The sequence below is a fragment of the Haliotis rubra genome, unplaced genomic scaffold (assembly GCF_003918875.1).
Source record: "Haliotis rubra isolate DU_JTF1 unplaced genomic scaffold, ASM391887v1 Scf81, whole genome shotgun sequence".
NCBI lineage: Eukaryota > Metazoa > Mollusca > Gastropoda > Lepetellida > Haliotidae > Haliotis > Haliotis rubra.
In genome coordinates, this window is record NW_025767535.1 from 1,857,434 (window position 1) to 1,884,649 (window position 27,216).

Genomic DNA, 27,216 nt, shown 5'->3' on the forward strand with positions numbered 1-27,216 from the left:
TATAAATGTGTAGTCTCTGGTGTGAACAATGCCTCAGATACCAACAATTCTCCAGTTCGTTACATTCCTCATTAAGGATGATTAAAAGCCTCTTTTACGAGGTATTGACTTTACCCCACCGAACGCCACTAAAGCGGTCAGTGTAATTAAGGACAATTTCCTCGCCCATGTGACCATGATGCAGGAGAAGACAGTTGTCAAAGTCAAAGCTTTGAGTCATCAACACCGTGACATGGAACTCGATAACTACATCGTAGAATGAGAAGAAATATGATGAATCTGATCATCCCCAACACAACAGGCCAGCCATTGGCTGTGTTTATTTTGTTAACTGACTTAAACACAACACAAGCATGTTGACACATGTGATAGAGGGGGACTGTCCAATCTGGAGGAATCTACGCTAATTACGGCCTTCAGCCATGTCACCGGAATCAATGCATGCCTAACTGTTGTTATGCTTCCCTGTGATTAGATAGGTCCTCGCTTGCCAGTTGCAGTTTGCAAGGCCTCTGACAATTGAAGCTGTGAGAGCTGTTAATTAAAAGACAGAGATCAGTTAACTGCTCTCAGAGACTGCCTCGGTTGGTTGTTTACAAGATGGGCAGTGGGGGTTGGATTGCCGATACAGCTGGCCCAGGATAACTGGAGGGAGATGATTTGATGGTCTCCGAGCCGGACATGGTTAAGTAGACTGTTGATACAACATACCCCATGCATCTCTCGACTACACAGGTATGTGGCCGCATCACAAAGCACGTTCCGGATTACAGGGATTTGTAAATGAGATTATCTGCGACAGCTGATAAGGAACTGTGAAAGGGTGTGCGTTAGCTACTCTGTCAAATAGACCCACTAACGAAGGTGATTTCTGGTGGAGAGCTAAACTGTTTCGATCACATGTTCTGGTGGAGAGCTAAACTGTTTCGATCACATGTCCGTGGAAGTTAGTTACATTGTGTGTGGACCGACTTTAGTTTGTTACAGTGTTACAGATCTTCTGTAACGGATGACTCACAGGTATATCTGTTATCATAACCAGCATTTTATCATGGATCATGAAATATTTCAGGATTATGGAAATATTCCACTGAAATTTGAAGTAAATATTCCCCAGCCTGACTTTGAAGGGATTTGTTTGACAAGAGCTGTCATCGTGACTGACAAGTGTTGAAATGTACATTCGTCAAGGTATGTAAGTTTCACACACCTGTGTGAAGCAGTGTAGTAGTGATGATTGGTGCTGTTACCAGTTTTCTCAGTGGATCAAGAAGATTCTGTGTCCACTTTTCAACACTCTAAATGGTCAGCCTTATTGTCAGCTGGTTTGGTCAGCTTTTGTGTAGTGACTGGCCTCATTCACTGGAACCATTTCACCATGGAAACCATGTAACATATTACTCTGGAAGATGGGCTATGGATCCATAAATGTGTATGGTGCCGTCTTGAGATCTCCAAGACAAGATAAGATGGTCAAGGAATTCTAATCAGTCATATCCAGGGCTTAAATATTAATGTGGAATGCTAACAATGCTCTTCATAATTTGTAATGTGATAATCCTAAAGATCAAGTCATGTTTTGAAGACCGTTTATTAAATATTTACTAAATTAATTCAAATATAGATTTAAAACCATGCTGTAAGATTTTATGATAAAGCATAATAATTTAAGAAATGCATTCAGTCTGAAAAGTTTACAGTAGAGACAAAATTGATAATGCTAAGAAGTAAGAAGTTAATGGATGAAAGTTTATAAATTATTGATTTCAACTTTTAGTTTACATTATTTAGATGTTGTAACATTTTTTAAAGGTGAAATAGTTTATGCATAATGATATTTAATGTAACTGTTTGCTATACTCTGCCAAAGTAAGAATTCCATAATACTGAAAGTGAAGTCATAATTGAATAAAAGTTTAAATAATATATTAACTTGAGAAGCTATTAATATTTGAATATAAAACAACTTTCTTAATGGGACAGAATAGTTTAGCAAGTGTGTTGAATTTACAATACTGTGCAAATGTTATGATTCAGTACTACAAAAAGCAGAGTCCTACATGGAGGACAGTATTAAAAAAATCAACTTGATAAATTAAAAGTATTTGCATTTTGGATATGGTGCATCTTCTTTTAAGAAAACGGAATTTAAAGGCAATGTGGTGGTATTTGTGGGGGACACTTGCCTCTGGTAATTATTTAGATGGGGTGATCACGTCAGACTTATCAAATATTTATGTAATTGGTATGAGTAGATAGGCTAAGACTACCAGAAACTCAGGCAATATAACGGCAGTTAACACGAATGTCAATCAATTCAAGCTCACCAAGGCCAAGAGAATTTGTTTTCTTGTTTTATTGTAAAGCCTGTCAAAAAAAACCCATATCAATCATTTTTAACATGTTAATTTAAAATGTGCTTATTTTGAATATGCTTTCAATTTTATGTAAAGAAATTCTTTTAAAAAATCTAACCTTAAAAAGCTATGAAAAGTTTTGGTATTTGGTATTGGTTATAATGCCAACATCTTGGCAAATTAACTAGGAATATAGAAAATGATCAATTTAACCTACAGTCAACTGATTAATCAAATGTCTGCCTATAGTTTGTTTGTTTGTAGTATGAGAAGTGTGACTGCTTGAAAAATATATAATGTTTGATTTTCATGTTTTTGATCATGGTATTTTTTTATTAGTGTGTTTATAACATTTTATTTTTTTAATTTGATAAAACTAGTTGTTAGGTTTCAGTGTGGAGTTTCATCAGCTACAAGATAAAAATAATAATTTGATTTATTCTTCGGTCAAACGTAGGAATTGTTTTGAACTATTGGTCTGGTAAACATCAACTTGGTCATGTATTTTGTAGTCTGTTTTTCATCCATTTCATGTCAACATTTATTTGAGAAACCTTGGCAACTATTGATCATATTGATCAGTTGCCGTGGTGATGCTCTCTATCCTGTTGAAACAGGAAGTCAGCAGCAACTCTGACATAAATAATTATGACCATTTGGTCACAAAACTGTGACAGTTGCATCATGACCTTTTGACCCCTGACAGTTCCTCTTTAAACTGTGCAAGATGCAATTAATGTCAATTTCATACGTAGTAATGCTATATAATCAGTTAATGGCTGTCAGTGGTAATAGCATATCACCACCTATTGGAATTACAGGATGACTTTGCTGGGCAATTGGCGGTCCGAGCAAGTTTGAAAATGCAAAAAGAAATATTTATACTTTAGGTTACTTTACAGGACCCGTTGTTAGGCTTTAATTGTGGACCCGTGAAGATCTAGGTTAGAATTGATCTTCAGCAAGCCATGCTTGTCGTAAGAGGCAACTAATGGGATCAGGTGGTCAGGCTCGCTGACTGGGTTGACACATGTCATCGTATCCCAATTGTGTAGATCGATGCTCATGCTGTTGATCACTGGATTGTCTGGTCCAGACTCAATTATTTACAGACCGCAGCCACATAGCTGGAATATTGCAGGCTTGCTGACTTGTCAGGGGCAGCAGGGTAGCCTTATGGTTAAAGTGTTCGCTCGTCATGCCAAAGACCAGGGTTCGATTCCCCCCATGGGCACAATGAGTAAAGCCCATTTCTGGTGTCCGCTGCATGTCCATGCATTTCATCTTATCCCAGTTTTGTAGAAAGATGTTCATGATGTCAGTCACTGGATTGTCTGGTTCAGACTGCATTATATACAGATCACCATTATATAGCTGCACTATTGCTGAGTGTGGCATTAAACTACAAACTTGCAACCCTTATGTTTCATCACAGTTTGTAACAGGTGTCAAGAAACCCATATTGCATTTTGATAAAAAATTAGTTGTTTTGGTATGTTATTGATGTGTATTTTCACACACTTATTCAATAAACATTCACAACCTGCTTTAATCAATCCAAATATCTCGGTTAAACATGATGAATAAAATGACCAACTTGCTGACCCATACCTGTTGGATCCATTTTGCCTAAAATTATGATTGTCTAAAACCAAAGTTTAAATGTTAGAATGTGAATCAATTTAGCAAATAATTATTAAGGTTGTACAGAGTTCACAGTTTCCTAGTCTGCTGGTTCATTTCATAAGGGTAGCTAGTTGATTGGATAAGGCATTCACCCATCACTCTTATTGACCAGATTTCCATTCCTTACATAGGGACCCGTGAAGATCCGGGGTAGAATAGGTCTTCAGCAACCCATGCTTGCCACAAAAGGCGACTATGCTTGTCGTAAGAGGCGATTAACGGGATCGGGTGGTCAGGCTCGCTGACTTGGTTGACACATGTCATCGGTTCCCAATTGCGCAGATCGATGTTCATGCTGTTGATCACTGGATTGTCTGGTCTAGACTTGATTATTTACAGACCGCCGCCATATAACTGAAATATATTGCTGAGTGGGGTGTAAAATTATACTCACTCACTCACTCCTTACATAGGTACAATCTGTAGAGTCCATTTCTGGTGTCCCTCGCTGTAATATTTTGTGGAATATTGCTGAAAGTGGCATAAAATCATAATCACTCAAGTTTTATGATGTATACAGAATTGGCAGGTTAAGATTAATCTTAAACCAAAACAAATAGTTTCGTCCAGTTTTAATTTAATATTGCTAGAAACAAGGAGAAAATGTTCTCCAAACAGAGGGATGCGGTCACCCCAATTTAGTGATTGGTCAAGATGCTCATTTCTCATCTTCACCCTTTGATATGAATAGAATTTGATTGAATTCTAAAGAACTTTTGAACAATAATATCATGAATAGGCATGATGTATGTTAAAGCTTCTTCTGACAGCATAATGAATACGATGACAAGAAAATATAATCTTTTATAAACTGGCGAAATTAATTTTTCTTTTAACACCAATAAGATCTGAGTCATTGGACTGCAGTTGGAGTGTACATATTTGATGTTTTTTTCTGTTTCTGATCGTCTAGGTGACAGCCGTAGAGTGTGGAGAAAGCTACAAAGAAACGTTTCAGACGGAATCTCACACTGTCAAAACTTATGTGTCCATGGTACATATCACACAAGCATGTCAAGAAGAAACATTTGTCAGAAAACTGATCAACATGGGAACCCTGTGACAAAACAGTTTGTTGTCTGTAGGTTGGCATGACAACAAGATTCTGATAAACAATATTGTGACTGTCATACTCAACGGAATTCCTCTACGCAGGATTTCAGAAAACCTGGAGAAAAAACTCTTCGCAAAGATTTAAAACCCATTGCGTGTGTCTGATTAGGGAGATCAGTACGGTGTACTTGATTTTGTTGAGAAAAGGATCATCGTAATTGTATATGGCATTGCCATGGTGATATGTCCTCTTTCAGTTGTTACATTTTCAGTTTCGTTTCGTTGAAAGTGTAGATGTGCTTGACACAGTCGTGAATGTGACGGACATTGTTGTCGGTGACGAAAAACATGGCATGCTAATTTTGTGGGCATGGTGGTTGTTGTGGAGTGTACCCAAACTGCATCTGGACAAGTGGAGAGTGTATTCGTTGTCCTAGGGAGAGTTTCAATGTCCTAGGAAGTGTTACTGTGTCCTAGGGAGTCTTTCATTGTCCTAGGAAGTGTTACTGTGTCCTAGGGAGAGTTTCATTGCCCTAGGAAGTGTTACTGTGTCCTAGGGAGAGTTTCATTGTCCTAGGTAGTGTTACTGTGTCCTAGGAAGCATTTCGACATCCTTGGAACTGGAAAATCAAAGCAAGACTTTAGTGAACTTGGGAGGGTTTCAATCTCAGATTCAATTCAGGATCCTAGGAAGCATTTCAAATGCCCTAGAAAGCACTGGATTGGATTGGATCTTGGTGAGTTTAGTGTCCAATGGAGTGTTTCAATGTCCAAAAGGGCATTTAAGTGTCCTGAGGAGTGTTTCACTTGTCCAAAGAAAAGTTTCAATGTCCTAGGAGCACTGTAAATTCTTGAATCCTTACTGATGATCAGACATACATGGGTCTGACCTCTCATTCTATATGTGAAACATTGAAATGTTCGCGTATATTGACAGAACACAGCCTCATTTTTTAAGAACGTTCAACTTTGTACCAAACTGTATGACTGTATACAGAACTGTATGTGTGTGACAGAGTAAAGGGCTGCTAAATCCAGATCAGGAGATACTGGAAGTATCACTTAATACAAAACAAAGTGGAGTGTCGCACTATATATTTGAAAGTGGAGTGCCGCTATACTCTCAACAGGATGCCTGATCTTTACACCTCTTGATACCGTACAGCCACACTCCCTTGGGTCCTATGTACACGGATCAGGAACTTCCCCCTCTACAGAATAGAATCGACTAATCCAGAATGTATGTCTGAAATGTATCAAATTCCTAGTCACTGTGTCATTTATTCAGTTAAAAAGTTAATGATTCATACTTGTATAAACAAGTTTCTGGTGACGAGGAGGGTAGATGAGATGGTGTGGGATATCATTGTCCCATGAAACCCAAGTCAGTCGACATTAAACATTCCACAGTGTACATGCATCAAGCTGTTAGATTTCTGTGAAAGTCGACGTGCAAATTGGGATTTCTATACAATCTCTGCCAAGACGAATGTGGACATCGCTCTTCAATAGTTTGAAACTGGACTATCTTCAAGCAAGCTAATACTTATATATCTAAGTATTTTGAATATTTGTAAACAAAGGATATATGTGTTGGTATGCTGGACTGTCATACTGATATGCTGAGTGGACAGTATGCAGCTGGGAGTTTTTCGGTTTCGGAGCAAACATTCTGATAAAATTAACAACAGAAAATACACCATGACTGTTTAGGTCAATATTCCATTTATTTCTGTGGGACATATCAGCACAGACATGATGCTCTGTCAACACAAGAGTCACAGTTCAAGAAACGTTTGTTGATTGCGTTGACAATAAATTTTTGTGGTAGTTGTGCATGATGTTCCTTGGAGATATTTTCGTGACGATGTCCTGTCAAAAAAATAAGTGGACCCGGAAATCTTCTTTTTCAGTCAGCTAAAGCTGATTATGGATGTTAGAGTCAGGAACAAAAGTTTTTGTGATATACGGTACCTTAGAAACAGCACATTACCTTCGTAAAGTCTCTGTGCCTTGCCCTGTCGGGGTCTGTTGAGGTCTGTCAGTGAGTGTGAGGTCATACACTGATGACGGAACTGTTGACAAGGGACGCGTGAGGATACTGGTCGGACAACACGATGTCAACTTAAAGCGGTATGTGTGGAGGATTAGCGATGTTTGGTCGAATGATCACCACCAGGGTCCGTTAGAATGCGAGACTCCTTCCTCAGGTGCCTAGGCAGTGCTAAACCCAAAGGGGCTCGCAAACTCCGGCGGACTGACTCGGATTATTATCACCCCCCGCCTGAGCCGGCGCCCCAGGCTCCGCCACGCCCACAGCAACAGGAACAACCACCACGACAGCCTCGACGTAAAGTACAGCCGCAACCACGGCCGGATCCAAGGTCACAGCCTCACATTCGGAATAAACCAATGAAGGGTATTCTCAAAAATCCTCTTGGCACCAATGGTTACTATGGATATCAGCCAATAAGATTTGAGGTAAATGTCACATTCATGAGCTAAGTGATGTATCAGTAATTATAAAAAATATTCATTGCAATTCTTACAATTTTATTTATGTTTATTTTATTGAAATTATTTTCATTTCAGATTTTCTAATGATTATTCACTTTTTGGCATGTCCCTTTTTTACAGGAGGGATTTATTGATACAGCCTAAAATGGATTTAAATTGTTTTTAAACTGTTAAGTCTTTGAACCGATATGTATGTGATGCGGATAAAATATTCAGCAGGAAATTATCCCGTTATTGATTTTTAGTTCATCACAGGCTTAGATAACATATATTATTAATTTCTGTTTCTGTACCATGTCATTTGTAATGCAAAAATCACATTTCATGGTCTGATTATCAACATATATCGGGTTTTCATGTGTCAAGGGAGGTAACTCTGTGTGTCTCGATGCCATCGTAGTCTTCTTGAGATGTGGTCGCGGGTCTGTGCTGCATTCTACCTGTTCTGCATTCCCTTCTCTATGGATTTTCTTGGTTCTGCATTCCCTTTGTTCTGCTTCATTCTTCTGCATCCTTTGCCAGTGGAGGACAAATACTCTTGAGATGAAGGTCCTTGCTTTTAATTGAACAGTTATCTCTCATTACTCACTATTGATTTTTGTGCTGGAGAATGTTGTTATATTCAAAAGTTAAATGGCTGTCAAGCCCAGAGTGGGAACAGACATCGGACTTTGCGAGAAATTATCAGGAATGTAAAATGGTATCTTCTGCGATACATCATGGTTTAAAAGGTGGATCTGGTTGGGGGGGAGTAAACGAGGGATCTGTATAATATGTTTGTCTCTCCATCTCTCCATGACAATTTTGGGTGGACCAGGAATCCTGTATCCAGTTCTTGTCTCTCCATGGGAATTTTGGTCAAACCAGGTTTCCAGTACCCCATTCATTTCTCTCCATTGGTGGGGTGGTGGGGTAGCCTAATGGTTTAAACATTCGCTCGTCATGCCGAAGACCCGGGTTCAATTCCCCACATGGGTAGAATGTGTGAAGAACATTTCTGGTGTCACCTGCCGTGATATTGCTGGAATATTGCTAAAAGCGGTGTAAAACCATACTCACTCATTCTCTCCATTGGTGTTGTGGGTAGACCTGTACCTCCTGTCTCCCCGTAAGTTTTCTAGGCAGACCTGGGTCGTAACATTACTACCTGTTGTAACTCTAAAGTTTACCATAGGCTTACGAATGTCGTCGCACTACGAACGTTTTGTAGATCGGGGCCCTGGTCTCCTGTACCCCAGGGGCGGTTGGGTAGCCTAGTGGTTAAAGTGTTGGCTCGTCACGAAGACCGGGTTCAATCCCCACATGGGTACATTGTGTGAAGCCCATTTCTGGTGTCCCCTGCCATGATGTTGCTGGAATATTGCTAAAAGTGGCGTAAAACTAAACTCAGTCAGTCAGTCCTGTACCCCATAGGTGTCTCTCCATTCAATTTCTGGATAGAATAGGTCTCGGGTTTCCCATTTTTCTCTCCACATGGGAATTCTTCCTTGTCTGACCATGGGGATTCCTCTATGTCATTCTATCTTACAAGCAGACTCATGATGATCAGATGGTTGGGAGTGCCATTGTGCTCTGCTGTGTGGATTTTGGTAACAATTAATCATTAATTTGCCTGTCCATACTAGATTAAGCATACCTTATATAGGGTGCTGTTTAATATGTTTGTTTGGGTTTGATAACTCGTATCAAATTGGATTCCCTCATGGCTAGAAAGAGACACTGAAGAGTTCAATGGGAAATTTGTCTTACATTTGCTGTAAAGACCACTAACTTCACTGAGTACAAAACATCAGAAAACCTTATATATGCAGTAGCCTAATGATATATATACTATTCACACTTTGCTAAGGATCAACTCATGGATTCAACAGAAAACTATCATGTGGGGTCAAATTTGGGTTAAATATCTAAGCTTATTGTAAGCATGGATCCTAGGTTTCAGTATGTCACTGCATCTTGTGGATCCCATTAATGCTGTTGACAGGTCAATCAAATCAAATCAAATCAAATCAAATTAGACATTTGTATAGACAAGATCGGAAACTGTTGATATTTTCCGATTTTCTGACATTTTCAGGTGTTGTGTACCTGTCAATGCCCCGTGCCATGACAAAATGGTTGATTGGTTCCATGAAAACCATTTTTTATTGTTATTCATGTACCAAGTGCATAAGGTTAGATTAAAGTGAGTGTTTGCCTAAAGAGGGGTTACCATAATATTATTATCCGTTTTTAAATGGATACAATTTAAAATCATAACTCTGCGTTTAAGTAAAGTTGTGAATTTTGGTGATCCTTAGCAAAGTGTGAGTAGTATATAGTTGTAACAAACTCAAAGGGACCACTGACTTTAGTTCATTGTAACTGTTACTTAGCTCATTATGCACATTTCAGCTGACTTATACTGCAAGTGTACTTGAGAAGAAAAACATTTGTCAATTAATTATAAATGAATTTGTATAGTTTGCTGTACCATAAATAAAGTATTTATCATTAGAATTTTGCCATAAATAAAGTATTTATCTTTAGAATTTTGCCATAAATAAAGTATTTATCTTTAGAATTTTACCATAAATACAGTATTTATCATTAGAATTTTACCATGAATAAAGTATTTATCATTTAAATTTGATGAAACGTAGCGTATGGATACAATGTCATTTCTTACCACCAGAAAAAAGTTTGACGAAAGTGTAACCTGTAGATAAGCCGACCCCCTTCTACAGACTACTGTTTTTGGTTCTCAAAATTCAGCTTATCTACTGTCATATATGGTAACCTATATATTGAGTGATGCCTCTGTGTGTGTTAATTATGTCACCCAGTTTTAATATAATGTACTTTATATATAAATATCAATCTAATTTAGAATTTAACAAATTAACCTGATGGATCTTTATATAGTCACATACCTATTGTGAAACGTCTGTATATACGCCTGGGTTTAATCAAAGGTTGAATCTCTTCAAATACTGATTACTTTACAACTGTCTCCAAATTCCAAGTAATTAAACTGTTGATCAGTTTGTTCATCTGTCTTGGTTACATCAGACTGAAAAAATGAGCTAAATGTCCGTAAATGTGACATGTGGCGGGTCATTGTATGTATCAAAGTAGTTCTGCTACATCCTCCGACTGTTGACCGCAACCAAGATTTGCAACATTGTCCGCTTGGCTGTAAACAAAGTTGTCGTGAGTTTTGATGAAGTACGGAGTTTCCAAATAAGACAATATTGACACCTGCAGCAGACTTGGCGCATTGACATAAACCGAAACAGAAACAGTAGTCCATTTCTGCAGGCCTTGCTCTGGGGCAACACTTCCGTAACTGTTGGATGCTTGTGCCTTTCGCTCTGTTGAGGTCTGATATTTCGGGCTATGGGATTTAATTACAGCTTGTTGAACACAGATCATGTGATCCTATGTTAATACTTGTGATCCAGGTGATATGTTCAGAGCGAGTTATGTACTGTCTTGGGAATACAATCCTGGTATTGAAGTATTGCCAGGAACTTGAATAAATTTATACTTATACCGGAGTCGATAGTAAAAGTTAATGTAACAAATATTTCTCTCATTTTTCTTGTTTAAACATTTTTTTCTCTGAAAATTTCTTGTCTGTGTTTTTGAAAGTTGTAAAAAATCTGATATATTTGTTTGTAGTTTTTCAATGTTTTTTCTAAATTTGTAGCAGTACAGTGTGTGTGTTACATGTTAGGCAGGTCTCATTGTCCAGTATGACATATTGTATGTTGGTTTGAACATGTGAGTTTGCTATCAACAAAATAATGGGAAATTGTTTTCACACATTTCATAGATTTGACTTTCTCACAACTGTACAAGTTTTTTTATTTAGGATCACAATTGTTATGTTCTCAGTGGAATGTTACACATATAAAATATAAAATATTTCCCCCTAAGGCCAGACCAATTTTATTTTTTGTTTTACAGATTTTTGTCATCAGAAAACCTAAAGGCAGGAGGGGAAAAAAAAAAAAATCACCAGTCAAAGTTGTTTCCTTCTAATTATTAAACTTATTTAACTTCCGGCAATTTATGAAGTGTATAAGGGGGCCAAAAACAATCCCCCCCAAAATGTTGGCTAATAGAAACATTAGGATTTTATTTTTTGAGCGGGGAAAATTAACTTTTATTTCTTATTCTTGAAATAATACGGCAAGCGGATCCGTAAAACAAGATTTAAAATTGGTCTGGCCTAAGTAAAAAATATCACTGCACTAACATATGAAAATTACAGAAAAAAACTGATGATGTGTCAAATCCATAGTTGTCTCGAAGTAAAAGTTTGGTCGCTATTTATTTCTTATTTAGTCATTGTTTGTGTTGAACCTCAGAGATGAAGTATCCGTTCAACTTCAAAGACACCATGGTTGACAATATTGTATTTTGTGAAAGATGTTATATATGTGTCAACGTACAAACTTTTTCAAAATCTTTTTACGAGACACTGAGAGTTTATGTCCTAAATTCAGTGTTCAACGAGACCCATGAAGATCGGGGTAGAATTGGTTTTCAGCGACCCATGCTTGTCGTAAGAGGCGACTAACAGATTGTGATCAGCCTTGCTGACTTGGTTGACACATGTCATCGTTACCCATTTGCGTAGATTGATGCTCATGCTGTTGATCACTGGAATGTTTGGTCCAGACTGGATTATTTACAGACTGCTGCCATATAGCTGGAATATTGCTGAGTGCAGCATAAACAACAAAACCAATAAAAAACAATGTCCAGTGAAGTATAATTTTAGCCCAGTGTTAACCCAATGTTAACAAAGTGTTAACCCAGTGTTAACCATGTGTACACCAAGGGTACTTAGTTGTGTGGAAACTCCATCCTTTCCATGTTAGGCTGAGGGCTTTGGTGGCCCAGTCAACTATGCTGCTGGAGTTGGCTGTGGTATTGCTTCCCTTAGATGTGTCAGGATCCTAAATTTAATTCATCATTATCATTAGTTTGCCATTTCAATGCTTGTGTAAGGATGTGAGACCTCCCATGTGAAGCTGACTTTCTGGGAATACAACTCACTCACTCACTCACTCATTTATCCACATGAATTTATCAATTTATATAATAAAACTAATCTTAGGCAAACTTCACTACTCTGTATATACAAACCAGCAAACGGCCTTGCAAACAGTGATAACTCACTCAAGTGTGACACATCAAGCAGTTATCTCCCCTGCCACTAGGCCATCATTAACACTATGTACCCTACAAGCTAATGACCACTTCTTGCTCTTGACATGATGCCACAAATGAGGCTTCATTTCTCAAAAGCAGGCTTTACATTGTCTCCCCGTTGATCCACCATGGATATAAAGTTAAGAGTCCTGTCAAGCCCGCCTCCCTGAGTTAGGGGACCGACCAGCTGACCCCAACACTGACCCCATGTTGGAGGGACGTACCAATGGCTCTCATTACCAGAAGATAGCCCAGGGGAGATCTGACCAACTGACATGGCCAAATTGCAATTAGAAGGAAAGAAGTTCTATACGCATCTGTCCTCTCTGTGTTTTACAGGAACGTACTGAGGTTGCCTTGTTACTGCAGCTCAACAGTTTATTTCTTTTGGCATTTATTCCCCAGGAACAGTGAGAAAATCACCCCATGGTGTGGGTGGTCCTGCAATATAACTTGCTTCTGTGTGGAGACATTTGATTTATAGAATACTTATTCATGTGAGTATTGCACTAGACCTTCAAGCTGTTTCAGTGCAAAATGTTTGAACCTATCAAACCTGAAATGAAATTATTTCTATGCAAAAAACAATCTGTCCTATTTTTGTTTCATATTCAAATGATTATTCTATGAAAGGTTTCATATTCAAATGATTAGTCTATGAAAGGTTTAATATTCAAATGATTATTATATGAAAGGTTTCATATTCAAATGATTATTCTATGAAAAGTTTCATATTCAAATGATTATTCTATGAAAGGTTTCATATTCAAATGATTATTCTATGAAAGATTTCATATTCAAATTATTATTCTATGAAAGGTTTCATATTCAAATGATTATTCTATGAAAAGCTATAGGCTCATATTGTTTGTTTTTGGTATTTAATGCCACACTCAGCAATATTCCGACTACAGGTCACTATGGCAACATAGGTCCATATACATGACCTGTGTGAGTGAGTGAGTTTACTTTTACGCCACACCCAGCAATATTCCACCTATATGGTGGCGGTCTGTAAATAACCGAGTTCAGTTCAATGATCTGCAATTGGGAACCGATGATGTGTAAACCAAGTCAGCAAGTGACCACCCGATCCCGTTATTCGCCTCTTACAACAAGCTTGGGTTACTGAAGATAAATTCTTAACCCGGATCTTGATGGGTCACATGACCTTTGTACGTACTGTGTTTGTAGCTTATAGAATATTGCCACTATTTCTTCATGGAATGCTCTGCAATAAATATCTTATCTAATCATGAAGTGCATATGACACAGTACAGAATCATTTAAGAACAGATATTGACGCTGAAGACTAAACTGCACAGTTAAAAGTCAATTATAATCCAGAACAATTTATCGCAATCCGACCCAATCCATCACTATCAAAATACTTTACTATCCAAACAAATCCAAGTTCAGTACAGAAATCCGTTGTAATCCTGTGCATTCCCAATTGGAATTATTCTGAAAATTCGTGGGGCGGTGGGGTAGCCTAGTGGTTAAAGCGTCCGCTCGTCACGCCGAAGACCCGGGTTCGATTCCCCACATGGGCACAATGTGTTAAGCCCATTTCTGGTGTCCCCCGCCGTGATATTGCTGGAATATTGCTAAAAGCGGCGTAAAACTAAACTCAGTCAGTCAGTCTGAAAATTCGTCATCACCCAACATCTGGAAATTTTGAAATTGGTCTTAATGTCATGTTCTTTCTAAATGTGAAAATGTGGTTGCCTTGTGGTTAAAGTGAAGAGGAACACTTTTTATGGATAGACAACTTTAAATTCTTTGTTGCAATAGATATGATGTTTTGATGATGACAAGACATCATTTGCTTGAAAATGGTGTTCTGGTCTACACCGAAACATCACATCTATTACTTCAAAGAAGTTGTCCATCCATAAAACTGTTCCTCTTCATCATACCAGCTTCTAAATGCCACTTAAGGAATTTGTGGTTAAAGTGTTGGTTTATAGTACCAGTGCCTGGTTTGATTTTTGACATGGCGAACGTGTGAAGCCCATTTCTAGTATTAATAATAATAATGAGAATATTTATAACGCGCCTTTTCCAGGCTAGATATCCTGCTCAAAGCGCACAATCTGATCATTATTACCCCGGATAACCCAAGCTGCCTGTTAGGCGCTAGGAAGGTTAATAGTCTCATGACTTATTTCACCGGGTACCCATTTCCTGCTGGGTGAACAGAGGTAATTGTGAACAAACTCACTTGCCTAAGGTGAGACCTGATGTATCACATGTGCTTCGTTGTGGGGCAGGGCTGAAGTCCTGGAAACTCTCAGGAGTTAAGCTGCCTGCATGGTCACCCATCCAAGGGCTGTCCGGAATGTACCTAAATCCTATTCATTTTCCTTATTCGATTACCTGTGAAGATCTGGTTTATTTTACAATTGATCTTTGGTAACCCATGCTTGTCGTAAAAGGTGACTAACAGGATCAGGTGGTCAGGCTCGCTGATTTGACTGGCACATACATATGATTGTCTCCCAATTGCAAAATCAATGCTCATGCTGTTATAGCTGGAATATTGCTGAGTGTGGCATTAAACAACAAACCAACCAATCAACATTATTAGTGCTGCAGCAAGTGAAAAAACTCTTGTCTGTTGTTTGCGACAGCATGCGTGTGCTCGATGCCAGTACAAGTGTCTGTATTTTTTATTCAAATCTTTAAGATGACACTAAATGTCATGACATTATCAAGACGAGGTGAAAAACACAGAACCTGAATGTAAGAAATGTGATACAGCTCCATTAAACAGTGAAGATATTGAAGTAATATCCAGTAATGTAACTTCATGTTGTGTTCACACAGTGATGTGAAAAACTTGAACATGGATGTCTACTTCTTGAGCTGCGTGGTTTGACACTGTGCTTCCACGCAGTTATAGCATACCACTCACACATCTTCTTAACTACAGCAGCTTCATGTTGTCAGTGTTTTAGATCCAGTAGGATATATGTTGGACAGTGTTTTAGATCCAGTAGTATATATGTTGGACAGTGTTTTAGATCCAGTAGGATATATGTTGGACAGTGTTTTAGATCCAGTAGGATATATGTTGGACAGTGTTTTAGATCCAGTAGGATATATGTTGGACAGTGTTTTAGATCCAGTAGGATATATGTTGGACAGTGTTTTAGATCCAGTAGGATATATGTTGGACAGTGTTTTAGATCCAGTAGGATATATGTTGGACAGTGTTTTAGATCCAGTAGGATATATGATCCAGTAGGATATATGTTGGACAGTGTTTTAGATCCAGTAGGATATATGTTGTCAGTGTTTTAGATCCAGTAGGATATATGTTGGACAGTGTTTTAGATCCAGTAGGATATATGTTGGACAGTGTTTTAGATCCAGTAGGATATATGTTGGACAGTGTTTTAGATCCAGTAGGATATATGTTGGACAGTGTTTTAGATCCAGTAGGATATATGTTGGACAGTGTTTTAGATCCAGTAGGATATATGTTGGACAGTGTTTTAGATCCAGTAGGATATATGTTGGACAGTGTTTTAGATCCAGTAGGATATATGTTGTCAGTGTTTTAGATCCAGTAGGATATATGTTGTCAGTGTTTTAGATCCAGTAGGATATATGTTGACAGTGTTTCAGATCCAGTAGGATATATGTTGGACAGTGTTTTAGATCCAGTAGGATATATGTTGGACAGTCCAGTAGGATATATGTTGTCAGTGTTTTAGATCCAGTAGGATATATGTTGGACAGTGTTTTAGATCCAGTAGGATATATGTTGTCAGTGTTTTAGATCCAGTAGGATATATGTTGGACAGTGTTTTAGATCCAGTAGGATATATGTTGGACAGTGTTTTTGGACATCCAGTAGGATATATGTTGGACAGTGTTTTAGATCCAGTAGGATATATGTTGGACAGTGTTTTAGATCCAGTAGGATATATGTTGGACAGTGTTTTAGATCCAGTAGGATATATGTTGGACAGTGTTTTATATTAGATCCAGTAGGATATATGTTGGACAGTGTTTTAGATCCAGTAGGATATATGTTGGACAGTGTTTTAGATCCAGTAGGATATATGTTGGACAGTGTTTTAGATCCAGTAGGATATATGTTGGACAGTGTTTTAGATCCAGTAGGATATATGTTGGACAGTGTTTTAGATCCAGTAGGATATATGTTGGACAGTGTTTCCTGATCCATATGTAGGATATATGTTGGACAGTGTTTTAGATCCAGTAGGATATATATTTGGACAGTGTTTCAGATCCAGTAGGATATATGTTGGACAGTGTTTTTAGATCCAGTAGGATATATGTTGGACAGTGTTTCAGATCTAGATCCAGTAGGATATATGTTGGACAGTGTTTCAGATCCAGTAGGATATATGTTGGACAGTGTTTCAGATCCAGTAGTAGGATATATATATGTTGGACAGTGTTTCAGATCTAGTAGGATATATATTGGACAGTGTTTCAGATGTTGGATATATTTTGGACAGTTTTTCAGATCCAGTAGGATATATGTTGGACAGTGTTTCAGATCTAGTAGGATATATATTGGACAGTGTTGGACAGTGTTTTGTTGGAGATGTTTCAGATCCAGTAGGATATATGTTGGACAGTGTTTCAGATCCAGTAGGAAATATGGATATTTCATGTTGGGATATATATTGTGTTTCAGATCCAGTAGGATATATGTTGGACAGTGTTTTAGATCCAGTGTTTCAGATCCGAGGATATATGTTGGACAGTGTTTCAGATCTAGTAGGATATATGTTGGACAGTGTTTCAGATCCGGTAGGATATATGTTGGACAGTGTTTCAGATCCAGTAGGGTATATGTTGGACAGTGTTTTAGATCCAGTAGGATATATGTTGGACAGTGTTTCAGATCTAGAAGGATATATGTTGGACAGTGTTTCAGATCCAGTAGGATATATGTTGGACAGTGTTTCAGATCCAGTAGGATATATGTTGGACAGTGTTTCAGATCTAGAAGGATATATGTTGGACAGTGTTTCAGATCCAGTAGGGTATATGTTGGACTGTGTTCGAGATCTAGTAGGATATATGTTGGACTGTGTTCAGATGCTCTATGGTATTTCGTTGAGTTACAGAACCAGTAGAATATACTGACTTTGACAGTGTTTCAGATCCTGTATGGTTAATATTTGACTTTGTTTCGGTTATTCTGTGGCTTTTGACTTTCAGATCCAGTATGATGCATGTTTGACTATGTTTCAGGTCCTGTGCAGTATACCTGAGAAAAAATTCACATTCTTTTGGGTATATGTATGACAATTTTGCAGATGTGTGTAATATTATTTTGTGAACGAAAAGAGTTACATATATATGTGTTTATTTGCCATGTTGCAGGAACCAGATCGTAAACGGGAACAGTTCATGGCAGTGCTTGCTCAGCGATACCCTCAGTATGCCGACCGAATCAGTGGTTCTCAGTACAGTGGCTCTGGGAGTGAGAGTGGCTTCCCCATACAGGTATGTGGACATTTTACAGTCTCAGCGCCATTGGAAATTAGTAACTAAAATATTTGACAGGTTCAAAGTTCTTGTCAGTATTTTGTCTCGGACAGGTGAGATATTGAACCATGGGTGGAAACTAACCTGCAATATTGGCGCCATCGGACAGTGACAACTTTGGCAACCAAAATGACCCAAAACATTCTTGTCAGTAGTTTGTGTTGGACATATGAGATATCGGAGCATGGGTTATCAACAAAGGTATGTCTAAACTAACCTGCAATATTGGTGCCATCGGACATTGACGACTTTGGTAATGACTGATGGAGACTGATGAAAATAGATTATCTTCATTGTGAATGCCGTTTTAGTGATTAAGTGAATATTGTAGCAGCATCAAGAGACACAACATATGTATTATTTTGCCGAAAAAATTATTGTGCATCTGTGGCCATGACTTTGATGTGCACCATGTCTTTACTAGAATTTTAATATTTGTGGATCAACATAAATATTTACACCAGTTAACTGAAGTGATCAGGCCAGAAATGAAGATTTTCAAGGAAAATGTCAGTAAAGGCCACACTGTTAAAGACTTCAGTGACATTAGCTGTTGGCATGTGTGATTCACATGAAGTTTGAATTAGAAGATAATACTATTTTGTTTCAATTTTGCGGTCCTTTATCGTTGATTAAAGACCGCTAAATGTTTAATTTAAAACCGAACATGTTATTGATTTCCCCTACTGTATGACAATCGACTCGCCCAAATTCAAGCCGTGAACTGAAGTTTAGTCACCGCTAACTTTATTCACAGAAATAATTATTGATAACCACCCTACTATTCCCAATTTGGAAAAGACCTAACATGCCACGTTTTATGTGGGATACATGGACAGTGGAAGTGGAAGTGGAAGGACTGGGCATTACGGCCGAGACGGAAGCGGACAGGTAAGGGCGTGTGGGCCGACGTGAGTTTGACGACGTCATGCCCGCTAGATCTAGACCCGGTTTGAATACTGCCGCTTTTGCGCTGCTGACGAATTTTCCAGCTTCGTAGTTTGTTCACTGGGATTACTGACAAGAAATTCTTCTTCAAACCATTCACTTTTTACTTTAAAAACATCAAAGATGCTGCCGAGGTAGAAATCGCCGATGTTCGACATGTTTGTTTACAAACAAAAGGGTCAACTAGTTCATTGTATTCATATGCAGTGAATCGGTCACTTTAATTAGCGATCTTAAACTGTCATTTAAGTACGGTTTTGATGAGCTCTCAGCCAATCAGAATCGAGTATCACACAATGTCGTGCTAGAATGTTAGTTTTCATTGTGTATGAGGTATTATCTAGTGAAGTAACCGTGGAACACTTAGAGTAGACATGCACAAGGCTCTAAGGTAATAACCAGTGAAAGTCTGGGTTAGAATATTGATCTTCAGTAACCCATGCTTGTCGTAAGAGGCAACTAACGGGATCGGGTGGTCAGACTCGCTGACTTGGTTGACACATGTCATCGGTGCCCAATTGCGCAGATTGATGCTCATGCTGTTGATCACTGAATTGTCTGGTCCAGACTCGATTACATACAGACCGCCGCCATATAGCTGGAATATTGCTGAGTGCGGCGTAAAACTAAACTCACTCACTCTAAGGTAATATAATGTAGAATTACTATACATCCATGGGCTTAGCATTCAGTACAGCCTTGGAGCAAAGCTACTAGACTTGCCCCTTTAAAGGATTGAATTACTATACATCCATGGGCTTAGCATTCAGTACAGCCTTGGAGCAAAGCTTTTTTTCTACACTTACTTTAGGAGTACTTGCCCTTTAAAGGATGGCCTTGGAACAAGGCTACTTAACTGCCTTTAAATGGGCTTGGCATTCAGTACAGAAAAAGGCTTTAACTGACTTTATGGAATTGCTAAACATTCATGAGGGTTAGTATTCAGTACAGTTGGAGCAAGGCTACAACAGGTACTTGGGGAATATGATCACAAGTTTGGGAGGGAGGCTGACAAAATTGAGCATCAAATAATTTAGCATGACCATGTTGCTAGACAAATACAGATTTAAAGGATGGATGTATTTTTAATGGAATCTGGATTTGGAATACAACAGATTGCTCCTCCAAAACATTAAATAGTTGATGATGTTGCTGGCCTCGACCTTCTATCTCTTTTATTCAACACTATCCCTGTGTCAGTGTGTCTCCAGTTTCTGCAGCTCGGACATATTATTGCCATCCCATTCAACACATCGCTTAATATGAGACAGGTTTTTCTGAAGTGTTGCACGCTTATCACGTAATTCTCTAATTTGGCTTGTCAATAAAATTAATTGCCTAATTTTCCTCGTCAATCTCCCAGCAGCCGCTGAGCGGATGTGCTGCATGTAAGGTGCTCACTGGTTACACAGTCGTCCCATAGGGTCCGTGTCTCGTAACATCCTTCACCAGGCTAACCTCGTCCTTGGGGCAGTGCGGATACACGGATACACGTCCCCAGGCGCATTAATCTTCCCTGGTCGGTCATGAATATGCAAATTATCTGACTGAAGGCTGACCTTGGGATCTGGCATTGATTACAGAAGTCGTTACGATGTTTACTCAGAGAAGTATTATGCAGTCAGACGTTATGCAAATGAGCAGTGTTAATTACCAAGGCTAATTGTTTTCTCCTTTAAGGGATGAGCAGGAACATTGATGTCAAATTACAATATGGTTGGATAGCCCAGTGTTAAAATGTTGGCTGAAAACCTAGGCTTGATTCTCAAAATGGTTACAATGGGTGAAACCTGTCCCGTGAGTCTCTGGATTGAATTTAGTGAAAGTTGGTGAAAAGAAACCTTAGTTTAAATTTAAAGAATTGAGAAGCTTCTGAATAGAGGTTAGATTGGATATTTTATATAATCTTCAATATTTGGTATTATATTGTTTCATACATTTAAACTTTATTAAAAATTGTGTTGATGAACTAATTGGCAAATTTGACACAGAGTTGTGTTTGGCAGTCAGTCATCATTCAAATATGGTTGTTAAATTATCAGGATTTATTGTTTTCTCCTTTAAATGAGGAACCAGTTATACTAATGTACGTGAAATTTACTGTGATGTTGGTAGCTTAGTGGTTAAGGTGTTTGCTTGTTATACAGAAGTCTCAGGTTTGATTCCTGACATGAGAACAGGGAGAGAGTGAGTGTGTGAGATTTTAGCTCTATTCCGCAATATCATGGTAGGCGACACCAGAAATGGGCTTCACACATTGTACCCAAGTGGGTAACTGAACCCGGATGTTCAGTGTTACAAGTGAACACTTTTACCACTAGACTACCCCACTGCCCCTGACTGTGAAGCCCATTATGTGACAAACCAGAAAATGACCTAAAATAATGCCCCCTCACTTAAAGATTCTGGGAATGAAAACTTTGAAACAGGATGAGAGCTTGAATCAATTGATAAATTTCAAATACTCATTTTTTCTTTTCTCAAATACTCGTTGTCACCCTGTCTAAAGGTTTTCGCATTTGAACTTTAATATTGATTTTTTTTCTTCCAACGCTTTCTGGGTTTTATTGATGGAATTTCCCCAGTTGAGGATATGATGAATTATCCCAGCATGTCCAGACCTATAATTCCTCCATCATGTCCACCTGGCTATCGATCTCCGATCTGCTCTGCTGTTTGCAATCAATACATCAACTCCAGCTCTTCTCGCTCATTTAACGCACCATGTTTTACATTGGCCATGTCCAAGGATGCCATACACCTCGTGTGTAAGTCTGTCAAATGGCATCCTGGACAAATCCAGAACAATGTCAATATGGTCATGCCGAGATGCTGTGGTTGCCAGTAAGCGACCTCGACAGGTGCTTGGAAGACCTTGAGGACGTTCATGTGACCCAGACCCCAGAGAGACCCATGTATGAGTGGTATTTATATCTGCCATGCTGCTTATCTTGTGATTGCAGAGTCCATTAATACTACATTGAGTTACTCTAGCATTCGCTTTGATACAGGGGCACTGTTCAGTCGGGACTTGAGAAGACCGACTACCACTTTGTAAAGATCAAAGATGACGCTGGAATTGTTAAAGGTGTTTTGTGCCTGTGACATCGTGTGCTGGCCCGGTAATGGTGATTTACAACTGATAATACTGATGCAGACTGATACTTGCTCCCATCTAGACATTAATGACACAGACGACCTCTGTCAATTTGTAATGGCATTTAAAGGAAGATTTGGCTTCTGAAATTGGCAGCCCAGGAGTATTTGTTGACTGGGATCTTATCTGCCTAAACAAGTGGACAGGTGTTGACTCATTTGTCATTCCAACTGGACAACATTAAACATAGCTTTGAACAGTACTAAGTATCGAAAGACAACCACTAGGAGACTTTGTTTACTTTGTTTCTGAAGTAAAGCTGCTATCACCAAACTATAATCAACAGAGCAGTTTGTCAAATTTGTATAGGATTTGAGGTGTGGGCATCTACATCTACATTTGTAATTATGGAGGCTATTAACTCTTTCAACACCAGTCAACCAGAGGCATTTACTGCCATGACACCGAGTTCCAAGAGACTCTGATGTCATAGATGAAGCCAATGTTTATGAAGGAAATTATAAGCTTGTAAAATGTTATTGCTACTACATCTCACACACCATTTAAAAGATCTAATCCCACTGTTGATAAATATGAATTTTTATTATTATAATGTTATTCAAATAATACAACTACAACTTAAATAGATTTATTTTTGTAATGAAAATGCAAGCTTACATTTATAATGTCCAGATAAACCACGAAAGAAGCAAAAACTATGGCGATTTTTTTCCATTTGTGACATGTCATAACATGCCCGTGGCTTTTTTGTTTAAATTTTCATTATTTCGTAATCAGAAAATTATTATAAAAAGATTTCTTGAATAATATATATGGTCGCCTATTTCCCGATATCAGTTGCTTTCCGCTCGGTAACATGACACTACAACGGAAAGTACCTCTGTTTTCGAAGCTTCATATGAATAACATGGGAGGCAAATCGTTTGATGTCGGGTATCGTTCGAGGCTCTGAACATCAACAATATCACTGTACCCTTGCCAAGAGTATTTTCACAGTTGTAAGAAGCGATTTTATTGGATAAAGATTGGTTTCTAATGACGCTTTTTCGCCACAGTCTGCTATAAGGGTCGTGATTGGTCAAAATCAGACATGTGACCTAAGGCAGCCAATCATATTACGGCAATGGATACCGCCCTCGTAAATGAAAACGTTTAGATTTAGACGAAAGTTTTGGGTAAAATAATGCTATTCTGAACATATTAAGCAAGATATCGCTACCTCTACGTAAATTATGGAACTTATTGGACGTATCGTGCTAGGTTTTGACCTGTGACAAAAATGCTTCATGCATATATTTTCGCATTAAACATTCGTGTCCGAAGCGTGAAGATTGAGGCGGCGAGAGCCTAGATGTCACTTGTCAGTGACTTGACTTACATTACAAGATCGCACAAAAAGATGGAAATAGTAATTTTATATGAACGTTTGACATCTTTTATGAATGCTGTTGTTGATTTTATTCATTAGTTTATTCAATTTATTTAATGAATTCCTCGAAACATCGTGACTTTGCTCTTTGACAATGTTATTGTGGACCCGTTGCCGAAGCATGTGTCCGAGAATTGTTTTTTTCAATAACATTGCAAAAAATAGTTTATAATTCTAATCCTGTCGATGATATATGGTCATTTGAAATTTAATAAGTGTTTTCAACATTGTGAAAAGTGATAGATTTGATAAAATAATCATATGTTAGTTAGGTTCCTAAAATTATATATAATTTTGATGCGACTACTGCCTGGCCTATGGTTTTCCGGCCTATGGTGAGTTTGGAGACATAATCAAGATGGTATGAGCCATTGTCTTCCTTTAAAGTTTGTTATTTGCAGTCTTGAAGCTGTACAATAAAGCTGGAGCCAGAATTCACTTTGCAGAGTTACTTCCCTTAGGGGTGCAGAATCCTATGGTAATGGTATGAATCCCAGTTCTATAACCCTGTCTGGGATCTCCTCCCCTCATTGAGTTGACATGCCATGACATTACTTGAATACTGTTCTAAGCAGCATTGAACCCAACTCACTCACTCACTCACTCATGCAGGCATGCAGGCTCTCACTCACCCACCCACCCACTCATTCGCTCACTTAACCACTCACTCACTCACTCACACTCACACCCAAACTCACTCACTCACTCCACTCACTCACTCACTCACTCACTCACTCACTCACTTACTCACTGTAAAGTGGCACCTGTCTAGAACCAGCATCATGTGGACGTGCCTCCCCCATTAAACTGATACACTGTGATATAACCAAAACACTGCAATGTTAAACATCCCAGCAGTTTCCCTTATCCAACCTTCCCAATAATTGTCACGGACCACATGAGAATTCCAACAGTCCAACTCAGATTAAAAATAGAACTGCTAGAACAAATCATTAAATTTCAAACGAAAGAATGAACTAATCCTGTAGAAGCAGGAATGTTATCTGTTAACACAACACTGACAGTGATAATATTAGTTGTGGGTCAGGTAGTACGTATCTGTATAATCCATCATGTAGCGGAGGTCATTGCTATATAATCCCCCATGTAGCGGAGGTCATTGATCCTCATCTCATTGTCAATATCTACAGGGAATATATACCCTACTCTGATAAATGGTCCCGGTACTTATCATGTTATACAACCCTTGGAGATTTGCTTGACTGAAGGCGCTAGTGAACTATACTCGGTGATGAAAGGTCACTCTATGGGTCGATGACTGCTTTGATGGTGGGCTTACATCAAGTGCTAAAATGGTGGATATATTTTACAAGAACTATACATCACCTCTTTGTTACAACAATGTTTATCCTAAGATTACACCTGGGGTGTTGCTGGAGAAATATTGGTTCAACAGATTGGAATTAACTACACATTTGTAAATGTGAACACTTTCTAGGACTCTTGAATTTAATGTTTTGGTTGTTTTCAAGAATTGTGATTACTGTTTTCAAGAATTACGATTGCTGCAAAATTTCTGAAATGGTTAAATCAGCTAAAATAGGTTCATGGATCTTCACTAGCTAATATTCTATTTCAGTTAGGATCCTGAAAGTGGTGGGTTTTTTTCATGTTACACTATTTTATATTCTTGTCATTAGTTCTGAACAGGCTGGTATCAAAATCCTTTCAGTTACTGTGAGATGAGTAATATATATTGAGTTGTTGTTTTTTGGGTCAACTTCCGTCCCTATTATTTCTTGCAATTATCAGGTGTTGTACTTCATCTTCGGGTCCTGATTTCATGGGTTTTCTTAATGTTACAGCTTTTTAGCTTTTGTCCTTAATTTTTAACATTTTTATCAAATCATTCCAGTTACTTTGAGATGATTATTTGCCCAAATTAAGTTCTTCTTCCTGTGTCAACTAACACTTCTATTTTGGGGGGGTCCTTGCTATTATATGCTGTAGTACTTTATGTAGGGATCCTGAAATCATGTCTTTTAATGTTACACCTTTTTTACCTTTCATCCAAAATGTTGATCAATGAAGTACGAAACTGTTACAGTTTCTGTGAAATAAGTTAATTCAAACTGAGTTCTTCTTTCTGCTAGTGTCATCCCTTTGTCTCAGCATCTGTTACCTGGGACTGTGATAAGATAGATCTGTAAAGCCCACCCTGATTTACAGTTGTCCCCAGGGGCTTTGTGGCCTGTATCAGCTTGGAGGGAGGCCATGCAGTGTTACACAACAAGGGCCAACTCCTAGCTCCACCTGTCAAACCAATTCAAGTACCTGCATTGTTCCTCAACCTTGAGGTCATTTAGCCCCTCGGTAAAGAGAAAACAAAACACAAGTGTGACTGGTGGAAGGTGACAGAACTGCCCCGGGGTATCTGGATATTTGCCTGTGTCCCGGAGGTCCCTTCCTTCCTCAGTGCAAGGTCTGCCTCTGAAGCAAGTCACTTCAATCTGATCCTAATTGATGGTTCTGCCTGTCGTATCTGATATGTCACTCTACTCTGTGGCGACACACGTGTGTATGTGTGTGTGTTTTGAAGGTCATGGCTGCTGACATCCGGTATCTCTCACAGAGCTGATGTAGTAAGGAACAGCGGCTCTCTCGATTCTGATCAAGTTCTGATATCAAGGAAGTTGTACTGTGGGAGATTGTTTCTTGACAGACCTGATGGTCTTGTTACCGACAAGAGGACAGTATCTTTCTTGATTCTAATCGGGTTCTGATACCAAGCTAAAAGGAGAGGAGTATATAGCCCATAGTCTCCTTGACAGACCTGGTGGTCTTGTAAACAAGGTTTGAACAATGTCTGACTCAATTCTCATCCAATTCGGATTCGATCTAGAAGAAGGACCATAGTGCACATTGTTAAAGAAGCAATATTTAAAACTGGTCTAATTCTAAAACCAAAGGAAGAAAGGACACAGTGGATGTTATCTGACGCCTCTCATGTCCTTATGACCAGCTATTTGAACACTGAACTATCTGGATTGTCATCACATTCTTACAGCATCAACAACATAGGAATGTATTGTACAAACAGTTGACAGATCAGCCTGTCTCTCAATCATCTTCATCTCTTGAGGATTTTTGTTTCACATCTTTGGAAAAGTTTCTTGTGTATCTCTAGTTCTGGGTGGACCTATTACTGTAATGATTACTGTGGTGATTACTACAGTGTGACAGTGATTACTACAGTGTGACAGTTATCACTACAGTGTGATAGTGATTACTACAGTGTGGCACAGAACCTTGCATCTCACCTGTGAGTGTTACAGCTGTAACGATGCGCTACGAACAGATCCTAGCATGTGGAGGCATGGAGAAGCGCAAGGTAAGGAATGTCA

At 38.6% G+C, this 27,216-nt stretch overlaps 1 protein-coding gene across 7 annotated transcripts in view; it reads left to right on the plus strand.

Annotated features, from left to right (window-relative positions):
• LOC124261795 (coiled-coil domain-containing protein CG32809-like) overlaps window positions 1-27,216 on the plus strand; it is a 250,153-nt gene that overhangs the window by 153,354 nt on the left and 69,583 nt on the right. For 6 of the 7 annotated variants that reach the window (XM_046696160.1, XM_046696156.1, XM_046696159.1 and 3 more), the window contains exon 3: window positions 18,192-18,314. In XM_046696160.1, coding sequence (XP_046552116.1) covers window positions 18,192-18,314 — 123 coding nt within the window. Of the gene's footprint in view, window positions 1-4,969; window positions 7,578-18,191; window positions 18,315-27,216 lie in introns of those variants that run through there. The other variant, XM_046696162.1, reaches the window with a different exon arrangement.